The 13,172-nt window shown below is 32.3% G+C and overlaps 1 protein-coding gene across 1 annotated transcript; it reads right to left on the bottom strand.

Moving 5' to 3' along the window:
* Positions 1–453: 453 nt before the first annotated feature.
* On the bottom strand, positions 454–12,760 carry LOC130648700 (uncharacterized). The gene is made up of 9 exons (XM_057454762.1): positions 12,503–12,760; positions 8,892–9,151; positions 4,570–5,096; positions 4,179–4,339; positions 3,809–4,010; positions 3,059–3,210; positions 2,720–2,958; positions 2,166–2,335; positions 454–1,657 (listed from the first exon to the last, which is right to left on the bottom strand). The coding sequence occupies exons 1-9, from the start codon at positions 12,743–12,745 to the stop codon at positions 1,059–1,061; spliced, it is 2,553 nt and encodes an 850-aa protein (XP_057310745.1). The 5' UTR covers positions 12,746–12,760; the 3' UTR covers positions 454–1,058.
* Between the last annotated feature and the right edge of the window lie 412 nt (positions 12,761–13,172).

Genomic DNA, 13,172 nt, shown 5'->3' with positions numbered 1-13,172 from the left:
GTTAAAAAAGCTATGGTGTTTTGGCATCAGAGATGCTGCATTGGACTAGTTCAAGTCTACTTAACGGGTCGAGTGAAGCGGACTCCACCCTCGTCCCCAGGGTTTTTTGCTTTCTTGATATGAGAAAAAGACAAAAAAACCTGGGGATGAGAATGCAGCTGACTTTTGTAAACGACACCAGATCAGATCTGCTTCATAAAGACGCTATATATATATATATATATATATATATATATATATATATATATATATATATATATATATATATATATATATATATATATATATATATATATATATATATAGTGTATTAAATTCCATATCCTCTGTATTCTGTTTTGGGGTCATTATTTGCCTAGAGACTTTGATAAGCTTGTGGAAGGAGTAAGGTAGCAGGTACACAGGGACGCCTACTGGTTGCGAGATTAGTCAGCTTCACAAAAATCAGTCACACTAAGTAATATTAGTATTTATTTTCATTTTGATATAAACTTATTTCTCTAATAAAATATGCAATACATTAAAAAATTTATGTTGAAATAAATAAAGATAAATAAAACAAACGCAAATATACGAAAAAGAAGTTCTGGTTAACAAGAAATTTTGGACTGCGCCAAAACTTCTTGTTAATCAAAACGCTAGTAACAACTACACAGGTTTTTTTCGTTTGACAGTAAAATGAAGTACTAGCAAAATGGAGTATTATACGGAGTCAAAACAAATAGGGGGAGGGGGTGCTTAGAAGGGCCCACTATGTAGGAGTCTAAATGCAGTTCTAAGCGATGTTGTTATTTATTTGGCAAGTTAGTTAAAAATACATTTACCACTCAAAGGCGTTTGGTCGAAACTTTAAACATTCTTGAAGTCCCATTGATGTCTGTAAATGTAATTTACATTGATTGACATCAGCATTTAGTGATTAGAATTTTTCTAAAGTTAAAAAGCAGAACCACTAGAAGTAGGGTATTACAGTAGGCTTAGATTTTAAGATAGTAGGACGCTCGCTAGGCAAGATCGTCAGAAGTTTTCTTTTTCATCTATCCGCCTTAGCTTTTTTCTTACAGGCCATAGCACTCCACAAACGCACATCCACAAAACGGACAAGTGTCTATGTTTAACAAGACGCTATCTACAGTGAGTTCGCCAGAAAGGTACTTATTTGCAACAGTTTTTCTACAACCCATACACGTTCGATAACTTGCCTCTGTTAGTAATCGCAATGTTAACCTACAACGTGGAAATTTATGATTGTTTGCACAAACGCCTGACCTAGCTGAGTTTAAAACAGTGTCAGAGTCGCAATAAGGGCACTTCTCCCGAGGTCTACTCCAGCGACGGTACACGAAGTTATGTGACGAAGCACTATGGCTGATATGCACCCCCTTAGAACACTGTTGGGCGTGGCCTATTTTCACATCGGAATCTGCTGTGCTGCTTTCACTATTGTTTTCCGGTAGTATGTCATCGATAGTTTCGCTTTTGATAACATCTTGCTCGACACCGTCAATTTTCTTATCATCTTCTTTAAGTCGCGCGAGTTCTTTCAAAGAATCGTCATCTTGAAGTAAGGTAAAACATTTCGTAGACAGTTCGTGACTATCTGATGAGGTATCTATTTGTAGCAACCAATCAGCAATCAACAACAACGTCAGGTGACCTGAAGTGGAGAACAAAGAAGTACACACCTAAATGCGGGAATTCGTCCGTCGGTACTTGCAGCTACCATTATGTTTTACCATTCTTAAGATTTACTCAGCTTACTCAATACTTGCTAGCTTTAATAGAAATAAGTTTCGCTAGTTAAGATAATTAACCAATCCTGAGCGGATCTAAACAGCTCCAATCGAAACATCTCTACTACATGGAGGAGACCATCTAATTGTTATAGGGATTTAATTGACTCTTGCGGAGGTCAAGTGGAGAAATTGCTAATTGCATTAAAACATTTTCGGATTGGTGATTTCAGCAGTACCTGGTGAAGATTTCTTATTGACTCCAGTTGAGTATTTTTTTAAATTTTATGGAAGTGATGATTTTCTCAAGTTCGGTTAAGATGTTTATCTATCAAGGCATCTTACTTATGTGAAGTATTCACGGACACCGAGACAGTGCTTACTGTACACACCAGAAATTGATGTCGATAAAATAAAGTGCTATTTTCTTACCACAATACGACTGCTTCAACCAACCACTTTCTAACAGTTGAACACACTTTAATAACATCTCCTTAAAAAATAAAAGTTCTATCTTCTGCTCGATTTTTCGTATAACAGGATCATCAAATTCCATCGACAACATATTCGTGCTCACTTCTTCCCTGGTGATTGATGTATCCCTAACACGAAGAAAATATAAATTACAATATGAAAATATAAACGTTAGTTTGTTCTCTAAAAAATTATTTTCAATTTGGCCTTCTTTTGAGATAAAAAAATAATTATTTGAGGAAAAAGGCTATAAACGCACCAAAACTACCTAACAAAATGCTGAATGGAAAAAGTACTTTTAAAACGTATAAGAACTGGAAAATTTTGTTACAAAAAATTTTATGACTCATTGACATAGGCTAACTTTGACACTAAGAGCATCGACACCTGGAAAACTGGACTTTTTTTAAAGATCTCTTTGCGGCATTGACTAAAAATTTATCAAAGGAAAATATGTAGCACTAATAAGGTATTGATCCTAAAATTCAGGATTTACTCATCCAGACACCAACCTTAAGCCTGTCTGTCTCATGTAACGCAACTGATTAAAATACAAGTAAATTTGTAATTCTTTTATCTCCTTCTCGTATGTATCAGGCTCATCACAGTATTTGTGCAGAGACGGTGGCAGTAAGAAGTCCTCTGCAGCAGACACAGAAAAATACTCTCGAACAACCATGTCTAAATTGAGTGTTTTGTTGATAAGTTGTTCAGCAATGGCTTCTGGTGACATGAATGGAAGAAAGGATACCTCAAAATAAAAATTACGAAATAGTACCCTGGTTTGACGTTATGTAGACACACTTTTTATAATGAACTACACTTGTCAGCTTTGAAAAGTTATCTTATACCTCCATTTGTTTGACAAAGGTACTTTGGTGTAACAGTAAACGAGATGCGCATGAAACCCTAGCCAACATTGTCATATTTGGTTCAGCAGAAATTCCCAAACATCGAAAGCCACGCAACACATTATTATCACAGAACGGCAAACTTTCGTTGTCTACAAAACAAAATTGAGAATCAAGTAACCTACTTTACAGGTCATAAATTTTTTTAAGGATTTTCAGATCTGCAAATTATAAATGTTTGCTAGCTTTCAAATTTGTAAACTGTCCTAATGCCAAAATTCATCTTAAATTATTTTGACAATTAATATTTTCCATAAAAAAAGTATCAATGACTGAAAAACAATTTTATGTCATTCAAAAATATGGAAATTTAGCAGCATTGAGCATGGTTTACATGTTATTTCCTCAAAGAGTAAACAATGTTAACAATAAATCGCTTTTCATGACTTTCATGATTTCTTTCACAAAACCTTATGTCATATTTGTTTGCCAGCTAAGCCAAGAATGCTAATTGGTTCAAATGTGTAACGAAAGAAGGACAAAGGTTAAGCATGCTCTTAAGCTCTGAAACTATAGAAATGTTGAGGGTTTATAGCAAGTTACAAACGACCTAAAGAAGAAAATGTTCAAATGTTTCATCATTTCCGTAAACCAAAAAGGGTATATGAATTTTTCTCCTAGATTCGATAATTTCACAGACCTGCATTTAACCTTAAATTTTTATCTTTTAACAATTTAACCTGTTCATACCTATGTCAAAATATTGCGTCGCTCCACCACTCGCTGTCAACACATACTTGTCAGACAGGCACTGCAGTGATGTGATTGGTGATGTATGACAACTGGGTGCTAACTCACATGACAAACACAGCAGAGAGCCATCCTCTTGTTTCGTAGTTTTAAACACAACAATATCAGCCCCTTTAGTAGCTACGAGTCGAAGAACAGAATCCTACAACATAGAGAACATATTTAACACTGCTGCTATTTAAAAGACTTTGAGCTAAAAGGTTACTGAGAAAAAAAGATGACAATCACAGAGATTAATAGACTTTCAATGTCTGTTATATACATTTTATTTAATTTTTTGCATGATAACAAATGTAGTACTTATACATACTTTAGGTGAAATCCATTCAGTGAATAATACATTTAACATATCTTTTTCCTCCCAAATTTTTGATGTGTGGACACACTCACAACGATATTGTCCATTTTGAACAGAGATCCTTAGGTGGTACGCATTTATACAACCATTAGAGAATCCAACAGCAAGGTAAGCTACACAAATAACAATTAGAAAATGATACTGTTATTGATAAAACGAACTTAAACTAAACAGGATTCGTTCAAGAAATTTGCATCCCGTTTTACTTATTTTTTGTTTCTAGTACCTTTGTTAGCGATGTTCTAAGAAATAATACAAGCTGAACACCTATTTTTATTTAAAGTTCTTTCTTATCCTCATTCAAAGACTGAGTTATGTTTTCTTCTAAAAACAAACATCCTACCATCAGCTGATCCACTTTGGTGCCAGGATAGACTAGTTGGCCAACCTGACTCGGTCTGCCAACCTTCTAGCCTTTCAATCTTGCTTTGACTTTTATCTTGTAAATTAAACGTTATTAACCATACATGTAACAGCCCAGATAGACTAGCTGTGACAAAAAAGAGTTTAGTGTGTTCACATTTTACATAAGTTTGAAAATAACTTGAGTAATATATATTATCTGGATTCTTGTTTGTGCAGCAGTGATGACAATACCACGAAACAGGACACCAACACACCACTGACGTAAACAACATATGTGACTTCTTAGAAAACACAGAACACAAATCAACATGCTCTTGCTTAGTTTTCGTGTCACTACACTTATTGCCGTCATTATTTTTAGTTTCAATATCATGCCAGTCAGTCTCCAAGAAGTATTGCTTTAAGGAATCAGTTACAGCAATACAAGGAGCCCAAATTCCAGTTATTACTTCGATACATTGTATGTAAACGGACCCATTGACACCTAAAGTGGCCATGCAGCATCTGAAAAAACAAAAGAATTTTAACAATCTCTTATAATAATACGGAGACTGTGTATGATGTAACAAGCTAGCTAACTACCTACAAAATCTTTCACAGACTTGAACTTTTGCAGGATAGTAGGATGTATTTTTTAAGAGTATAATTATTTTCACATTTCCTGTAAACTTAACAAGGGGACTCAAGCAATATGACAAGTGGGATAATTTTTTTCAGATTTTAAAACGTTATTAAGTTATTTTTTATTTTTTTGTTTCTGACATCCTGTTAAACTTTTGTCAGCCTACATGTAAAATGCCAGGTTATTTTTAAAGTTTATGACTTTACTTTAATCTATTAGAGGATGGCATGGTTGATCATGTTTTTGTTTATGTTGCAAACTGCTGTTTTTTAAAATTTTGTATCAACTATTGTGGGGAAAAGACCACATGCAATATACTGAAAGAACAAATTCACGTTTTTGTTAAGAATTTAAAAATTGTAGTAATAAAACTTTGCTTGGTGATAATGTAACAATTACTAATTGTTCTGACTAAAACTTTTTTGTTTTATATATTGTATGAAATGCTTGATTTTTCTATAATTTGATGTGTTTCATAACCTTTTTGTGGAAAATTTACGGACAATGGCAATATAGGACATGCTAAAAGAACTGATTTTTGTTGATTTGGATGTGCTCCTTAAAAACTAATCTGTTTTACATTTTGTGTAAACTTTTTTGAGGGCGGACCGTATGTATTCCAAAAATAATATCTTTGTTCATTCAAAATTTACTCCTTTTTTTTTACGTTTAAAATGGTTGGTAAAGGTCACTACAGATCATCATATTAAGAAAAAATTTTGTGTTCTTAACCGGTTATATAATTTTTACATTGTGTGTATATTTTTGGGGAACAGGATAGTATGTAACCGATTTTTGAGATATAAATTTGATTTTTTTTTTTGACACTTTTGATTAAAATATTAAAGCTTTTCAACGTAATCGAACGTAATCACTTTATAAGATGTAAATATTTGTGATGTGTCATTTCTGACTTTATTATTATTGTTGGTGTTGTACATGATTCTATACATTATTTTGATCAGCGTTTTAACTTTACACATTGGAAGCAACGTGTAAACAAATTTCAGGAAAAATGTTTTGTGTATTAACGGGTCCTGACAGACGTCATCAAAATACAAGCTACGATTCTCTTTTCCAATGCACTCCTGCCTAAGTCGATTTTAGAAGTTTCTAAAGAATTTTTTTTTCCGTACTTTAGAGGACTTTACTTACACTTATATCTCCTTATGCGTGCACCTAAAACTTTGAGGCCAAATAACTTAGAAACGAGGTGGTGACGTCAATGATTTTTCACTGCGTGGGTAACTAGGGACACCTAGGACCAATTTGGGTAATTTTCCAAAACTTGGGTCCCCAAATCCGTTTCGGAATGGACGTGTTGATGACGTCATCAAAAAACCTTCAAACCCTATATCTCTTCAACCGTTTCTCAAAAGTACATGATCCTATACAATTTTTGCGCTTTGACTGGTCCTTGCTGACGCCAGCAAAAATTTAAAACCCTTACACCTCCTTAGGCGTTCGTCAAAAACATATCATCATATACATTTTCTTGATCAGCGCTTTAAGCTCTACACAATAAAGGCAGCGTGGAAACAAGGTTCTAATTTTTTTTGGTGAATGGGTTGCTGACGTCATCAGAATTAAAATAGCGCTTTTTTTAAAATTTTATCCTACCTTGGTGGATATTTCCATGGGCTTTATCAACTAGTTATATATATTGCAAAGTATCATGAAATGCGGTAATAACTAACATAATGTTAACATTAATGATAGAAATCACTAACGCAATGCAGCATTAAAAAGTAAAAATTCTACTTTTTCGCAACACATTTATTTTACACATAGAAAAGAATGTTAATGGACATGTTTATGAATAGTAGGCCTATCTCTTCTATCTTTTTTTTTGACATTAAAATCATGTGTTACCTAATTTGTTGTAGTTAAAAGTAGCAAATTATTATTATCTCGTTTTTTTTCACACAGATAATATTAATACTGAGATATTAAATATATTAAACATGACATGTGGATAGGTAGGTCTACAGATATAAACCTTTACTTTAAGGACTCAAAAATGATAAAAAAGTAACAAATAAAAAAATCAGAAATGATACAAATGCTTCCTGTGCTCTTATAATGCCTCTACCAGTTTGGAAAGCATTCTGGCAGAAAAGGGCATCTTCAGGAAACCTAATTACTGATTTTTGCAGCTGTATGGCCATCCCATGATAAAATAGAGAACATAGTAGATACACAGTGTCTATTAAAAATAAAATGCATAAAAGATTATAAGGTAAATTCGTTATTTCTCTCCAGAAATTTCCTTTTACTAAAATCTCGATTACGCTTTGAATACCAAATAAATGGTTATTTTTTCCAATATGTTAATTCATTCATTGAAACAGGGCTCTTTTCTAAAAAGGGGTCAACTATTAAAGCTTAGAAGCTTTAATAGTCATACTATTTCTAAAACTTACCCAACACACTGGTGAAATTTAGTCAATTTAACACCTCTAGCATGTAAGGCACTGAGAGGACAAAAAGAAATGTACCCTAGTGAATATTCAATTTATATTTTGCTGGTTTTGGAGCATTTAAAATGAGAATCTCTTGCAAAAAAAAGACAGAAATATTGTAGACATGGCTCAATGAAGATCAGAGATTTTGTTGTAAAAACAGAATATAGCTTGGTGAAAGTAATAAAAAACTTGTTGAGTCAAAACTAGTTAAAACCTTGACTTTCTGAAAAAGGTTCTGCATATTTATGACATAAACATTACAATTTTAAACTTTATCCTTATCTTTTTTTCTGCAACAAAACTACGAATAAATTTCATAACCGAAGCTAACCCCTCACTCCGTTGGAAAGAACACGTCAGTAATAAGGAAAGATCAGAACCATCGAAACATTTGGTTTTGAACACTGATCATCTAATTAATTGGAGAAATTTAAGCAAAACCTCTACAGACAATAGAAAACGGAGGATTTTAGAAGTGTTTTTTTATTATGTCGTCTAATCCATTCCTTAACAACCAAAAAGATATTAAAAGTTTGTATTTATTTACGTATGGTGCGATGTGAACTCTATAGGTTCATTATATAGGTTCATTCGTTTTAGTTTTCTAATCTCTTAGGAAAGTTTTATTCTCGCATAGGTTATATATTTTGTCAATAATTATGAAATTTTAATGATGTATTTAAAGTAGATGATTTTAATTTTGTATATACCTGAGATGTTACTATGTAACAAAAAGCTTTGTTAAAAATATTTTTAACATATCTGTGTTCTATGTTATATGTTATTACTTGAAAAATAAAATCAAAGCTAAATAGTATTCAAAAAGCCATATATTTGCATCTTTTTCATAACTTATGATAAAATAAATTTCATTTTTTATGTTCCTATTTTATAAAAAGTTTTGCTTATCAACAACAATTTTTTCATTACCACCACGATGCAACTTTTTATATTTGTGCCTCGATTATCTGCCTTTTCATGGTTGTATATGCTTTAAGAAGTACCTTACATTTTAATTGTAACATTGCTTGTTCAGCTATTCCTCATAACTGAGAAATGGTAGGGCATGGTGGTGCCGAAACCAAACACTTATACTATGCTTTGCAGTATGACTGAATAATATGTCCTGATAGAATATGTGTTGTGTTCAAAACTGAATGTGTGAACATTGTCTTATCTTATTATATTAGTTAAAAAAAAACAATTACTGACCTGCCATCTTTGGAACAACCAGGGGGAGACCATTTAAAGGAGCAATAACTTTCAATATTTGGTGACACATCCTCTCGTTGTAATATTGTTTTATCCAAAAGATAGGCTTGACGTTGTTTAAAATCGCTTTTAAGTAAGGCTTTTGCACTGACACCACCATCATCATATTTACATCTTTTTAAATTTGAAACTATGCTTGATTCAAACTTTAATCCCAAAGATATCCCTACCTTCTTTCGAATATTTGAATTGGTTACCGTCTAACAAATTTGGTCAAGAAAAACATTAGATAAGGCAGTAGTGGCATCTGTTTGCACAAATCAAAATTTTGATGGAAATTTAACCTTACAAATATCTAAAAATCCATAATTTGCAATTAAGCAGCTGCTTGCTATGCACCTGTCTGTCTGTGTGACAAAATGTTATAGCTATCAGCATAGGCAAAACAACTATTGTATATATATTCAGGCCATTTCTTGAATAAAACTATGCCAGAGCTACAAAAAGCACCCATTAAATAAATTACGAGTGCTATGGTGTGTAAAAAAATCGCACTCGTAAGCAAAATTTACAAGTGCGATGTGAATATCTGCAAGTGTGATTCACACTTAACTTTTTTTTGTTTACCACAACGTTATATGTTATTTAAGCTGTATAGAAATGAGGTTTGAGTCTTGCAAGAAATATATGATTAAAAGAAATATAAAAGGAAAATTTTGAGTTGTGCACTCTCATTGTGTATGAATAAAACAATTTTTTTTTAATATTTATTTTTGAAGGGCATAAAGATGAATATTCACGTCATACTCTTCTTGTGTACGAACGATTATAATTGTGGGCCACCAAGAAGGTGTTTTCTTCAGCCACCTGGTAGTGAAAATATAAAAATACATTTCAATAATTGCACAACATCTTTTTTTCTGCTATTCAAAAAAATGTTGTGAAATTGCTTTAACTTTCTATTGCTTGCTAATGTTATGAGCTCTCTCTGAAACACAATGCTGGAGATCATTTTTCTTTTGTGTTGAATCTAATTCTCATCTATTTATATCTTTGCAATCACATTGAGCACATTGAAATAATTTGCTTCTGGTAATAGAGCAATATAGCAGGTATCATTTTTAGGTTTAATTGACATGAATTTCACAACCTAGTGCCCAGGACTTAATTATGAATTCCTGTTGAAAATATTGATAAATGTTAAAATGAATAGATAAATAGTATAGATGATAATTTTCTTTTTTTATGTTCGCTACCTTCAAGCAACAGGTGGCCACAGAGAATATCAAAAATAAACATAAAATACAATTAATTAGACACACACAACTATCTCCTTTTTATTGCTGTCATTCATTTTATCATGCACACTGTGATTGCTGAGATATAAATAGATAACAAAATTCTATAAACATTAGAAAAGATTGTTCCGTACATCGCTGTTACAGACAACCCATGATATATATTATGTAGTTTATTTTTATGCTAAAAAAATACATAAAAAAACAGAATTTTTACTTTAGGTTTAATAGCCCTTTTCATCATTCTATAAAATTTTAGAAAAAGAAAAAATTTACGAGTGCGATAAAAAGCACTCGTAAATTTTTTTACCAGTGTGCAAGCGAGTGCGCGTGCGATCGCACTCGTCTCAAAGAATGGCCTGTATATTTGTAAGAACTCAAAATTTTTAATAATTTTTTGTATCAATCATAATAATACAAAAGTTGTGTTCGTCTGTGATGCAAAAGTTATGTCTCATTTGATAATATTTCTGACGTTACAGCATGACATCAATTCCTTTTGACTGACGTCAATGTACTAATATTGATGAACCCATTGCATTGCATTTAATAACTTGAAGCCAAATAACTTGGAAACGAGGTGGTGACGTCAGTCATTTTTCACAGCATTGATAACTAGGGACAACCTGGGACCAAATTGGGTAAGTTTACCAAACCTAGGTGCCAAATTTGTTTTGGATGGGAAGGTTGATAATGTCATCAAAAACTTTTAAACCCCAATTTCTCTTGCATTTCAAGAGATATTGGGGTTTAATTATAAATTTCATTATTTTCTTACAAAAGACAATTATTTTCTTACAAAGAGATTCAAAATAAATAATATAAAAACTAGCATATATAAAAAATAACCAAATGATTTAAGAAGAAAACCTAAATTTTAAAAAAAAATTTGGCCATTTGAGGAGAATTAAGGAGACCTTTTGAATTTGAGGAGATATGAGGATTGAGGATTTATGAGGAGGCTTGAGAACCCTGGTGAATTTTTCTACAAGCCTCACTGACTAGTTGTCTACTAAAAAAAAAAAAATACCGATATTTATAAGATGGGGAAAATCTGACTCCCCCCTCCTTTCACATTAGAGGTCCTATTTACAAATAACCAAGAGGGATGTACCGAAAACGATTTTCTTTTAATTTTTCCTAATTCTTAATAGTTTTTTTGTAATTTATATATAAATAGTCATTTTTTTTTCAAAACTTTTATCAAGCTTATCAAAACAAAATAAAAAATGAAAAACCATAACAAATATGTTATCCACAAAAGTTACTTGGTTTTGTAAATGGAACTTAATATATACATAAAAAAATAAACAAAAAGATGACAAGAAAAAATGTTTTCTTCCTTTTTAACAAAAAAAATTTTTTTTTGAGAAAACTGTACAAAGTAGTCCACCAAAATCGGATTGTTGTGTAATATGTAAATATTTGCGGTTTCTGCCACATAAACTTCACAATTTTTTCTCATTTTAGTCAACAGACGAAATAGCGCATTTTCAAGAAATAACTAAATAAGTCCCTGCAATATTGTATATCAACGTAAATGCATTGGAATACCTATTTTTGAATTTGGATGCCTTTATTAACCTGAAATTAATTTTGGATGAGGTGAACTTAACTTCTTTCTTAAATAAATACAAGGAAAAGATTTGCAAATACAGCATTTAAATTCACGAATTGTGACCTGTAAACTAAACTCTGAATATTTTCTCACCCATTAAAGTAATTATAATTTAACTGTTGTGATGTGGTTTTAAAATTAAACTTGAACTTAAAAGGTTAAATGGAACCATTTCATCTTATAAGGCACATTAAGTTTCTTTTCCAATAAGCATAACCGAAGCATACCTTAAGTCTAATTTTCTTTTCTTTGTGTAAGCATATTTCACAAGGGTGGCGATAAGCCTGATCTGCCATAAAAAGTGCGGGCATTTTCAGGTGAGTTTAGTGTTTTCAAAAAAATTAAGTATTCGCCTGGAAAACCAGCATAGACCCGAACAATGCCCTAAAAAAGTGCATTTCGTAATGCCCTGGGTGAGTTCAGGAAAGTGCGGGTGGTTTCGCAGGACAACCGCCAATTTCATTCAAAAAGTCGCCCGAACTCGTCCTTTTATATGGTGCAGCCATTTGCAGCTTATGGGCACCCTATTTATATTCTATATATATGAATAGCTGGTAATTACGTTTTAGATTATGCAATGCAACAATTAATAGGTACACGTCAGAATAGTTTTTAGGCAATCAGAATGCAATGTGAGTTTAATTAATCAAATAAACTTTGCTAAAATTTTTCAGAAGAGAAGGAGAGAAGGATACTAAAACGTAAATGTTGCTATTTGTTAATACAGCAAGCCTGCCATCTTTGCTCCAACTAATAGAATTGTACCATGAGCTTCCGTTACTGTACGTCAGGCAGTGTAATGAAGGATCTTTTTCTTCCACATCTGTGAGTGCTTCTTCACCCTTTACGTTCATCTCCTCCGCCATCTTTGCTCTTCTCGCGCGGTCAGAAATGCCGTGCTTGCTACATGTACAATTTGCCTGGGGGTGTATTTTCATTATACTTGAAGTAATACCTTAATTTAATCTATTTTTTAGTACAATTCATTTTTACATTAAAGAGGTATAAAAGTAACTAACAGGTATATCCTAAGAATTCTTTAGACTTAATAAACTTTAATTAGACTACATAATGTTGCATAATGTACCCCCGGTAATATTTGTACCGGCTTATGCTGCATACATTGGTTCGATCCTTCTTGCCCTCTTTTTTTTAATTAATATTTCTAATCAGGCAGCCACACTGTTTACTTTTATATAAAAGAGAAATTTTCTAATTTGGATGTAAATTTCTGTTCTCGTAACATGTTTTATATGAACTGGTAAACATGGAGTTTGTATTCGACCAATGTGTCTGGGGATTACATTTTCATATGGTTTTTATCTTTATATAATTTTGGTTCAATAAATTCCTTTCAAAAATTAA

This window comes from Hydractinia symbiolongicarpus, chromosome 7, assembly GCF_029227915.1.
Source record: "Hydractinia symbiolongicarpus strain clone_291-10 chromosome 7, HSymV2.1, whole genome shotgun sequence".
In the NCBI taxonomy this organism is placed as follows: domain Eukaryota; kingdom Metazoa; phylum Cnidaria; class Hydrozoa; order Anthoathecata; family Hydractiniidae; genus Hydractinia; species Hydractinia symbiolongicarpus.
Note: the sequence above shows the minus strand (reverse complement) of the source record. Positions and strands in the feature narration are given on the sequence as shown.

Bases quoted from the DNA above. Each gene is read 5' to 3' on its own strand.
- LOC130648700 (XM_057454762.1), bottom strand. From the start codon at position 12,745: ATGAAAATACACCCCCAGGCAAATTGTACATGTAGCAAGCACGGCATT. The intron at 5,097-8,891 runs GTCAGTAATTGT...TTGTTTTTTCAG, and splicing joins GGTTGTTCCAAAGATGGCAG to ATGCTGCATGGCCACTTTAG. The intron at 2,336-2,719 runs GTTGGTGTCTGG...TCTTCGTGTTAG, and splicing joins ATGAGACAGACAGGCTTAAG to GGATACATCAATCACCAGGG.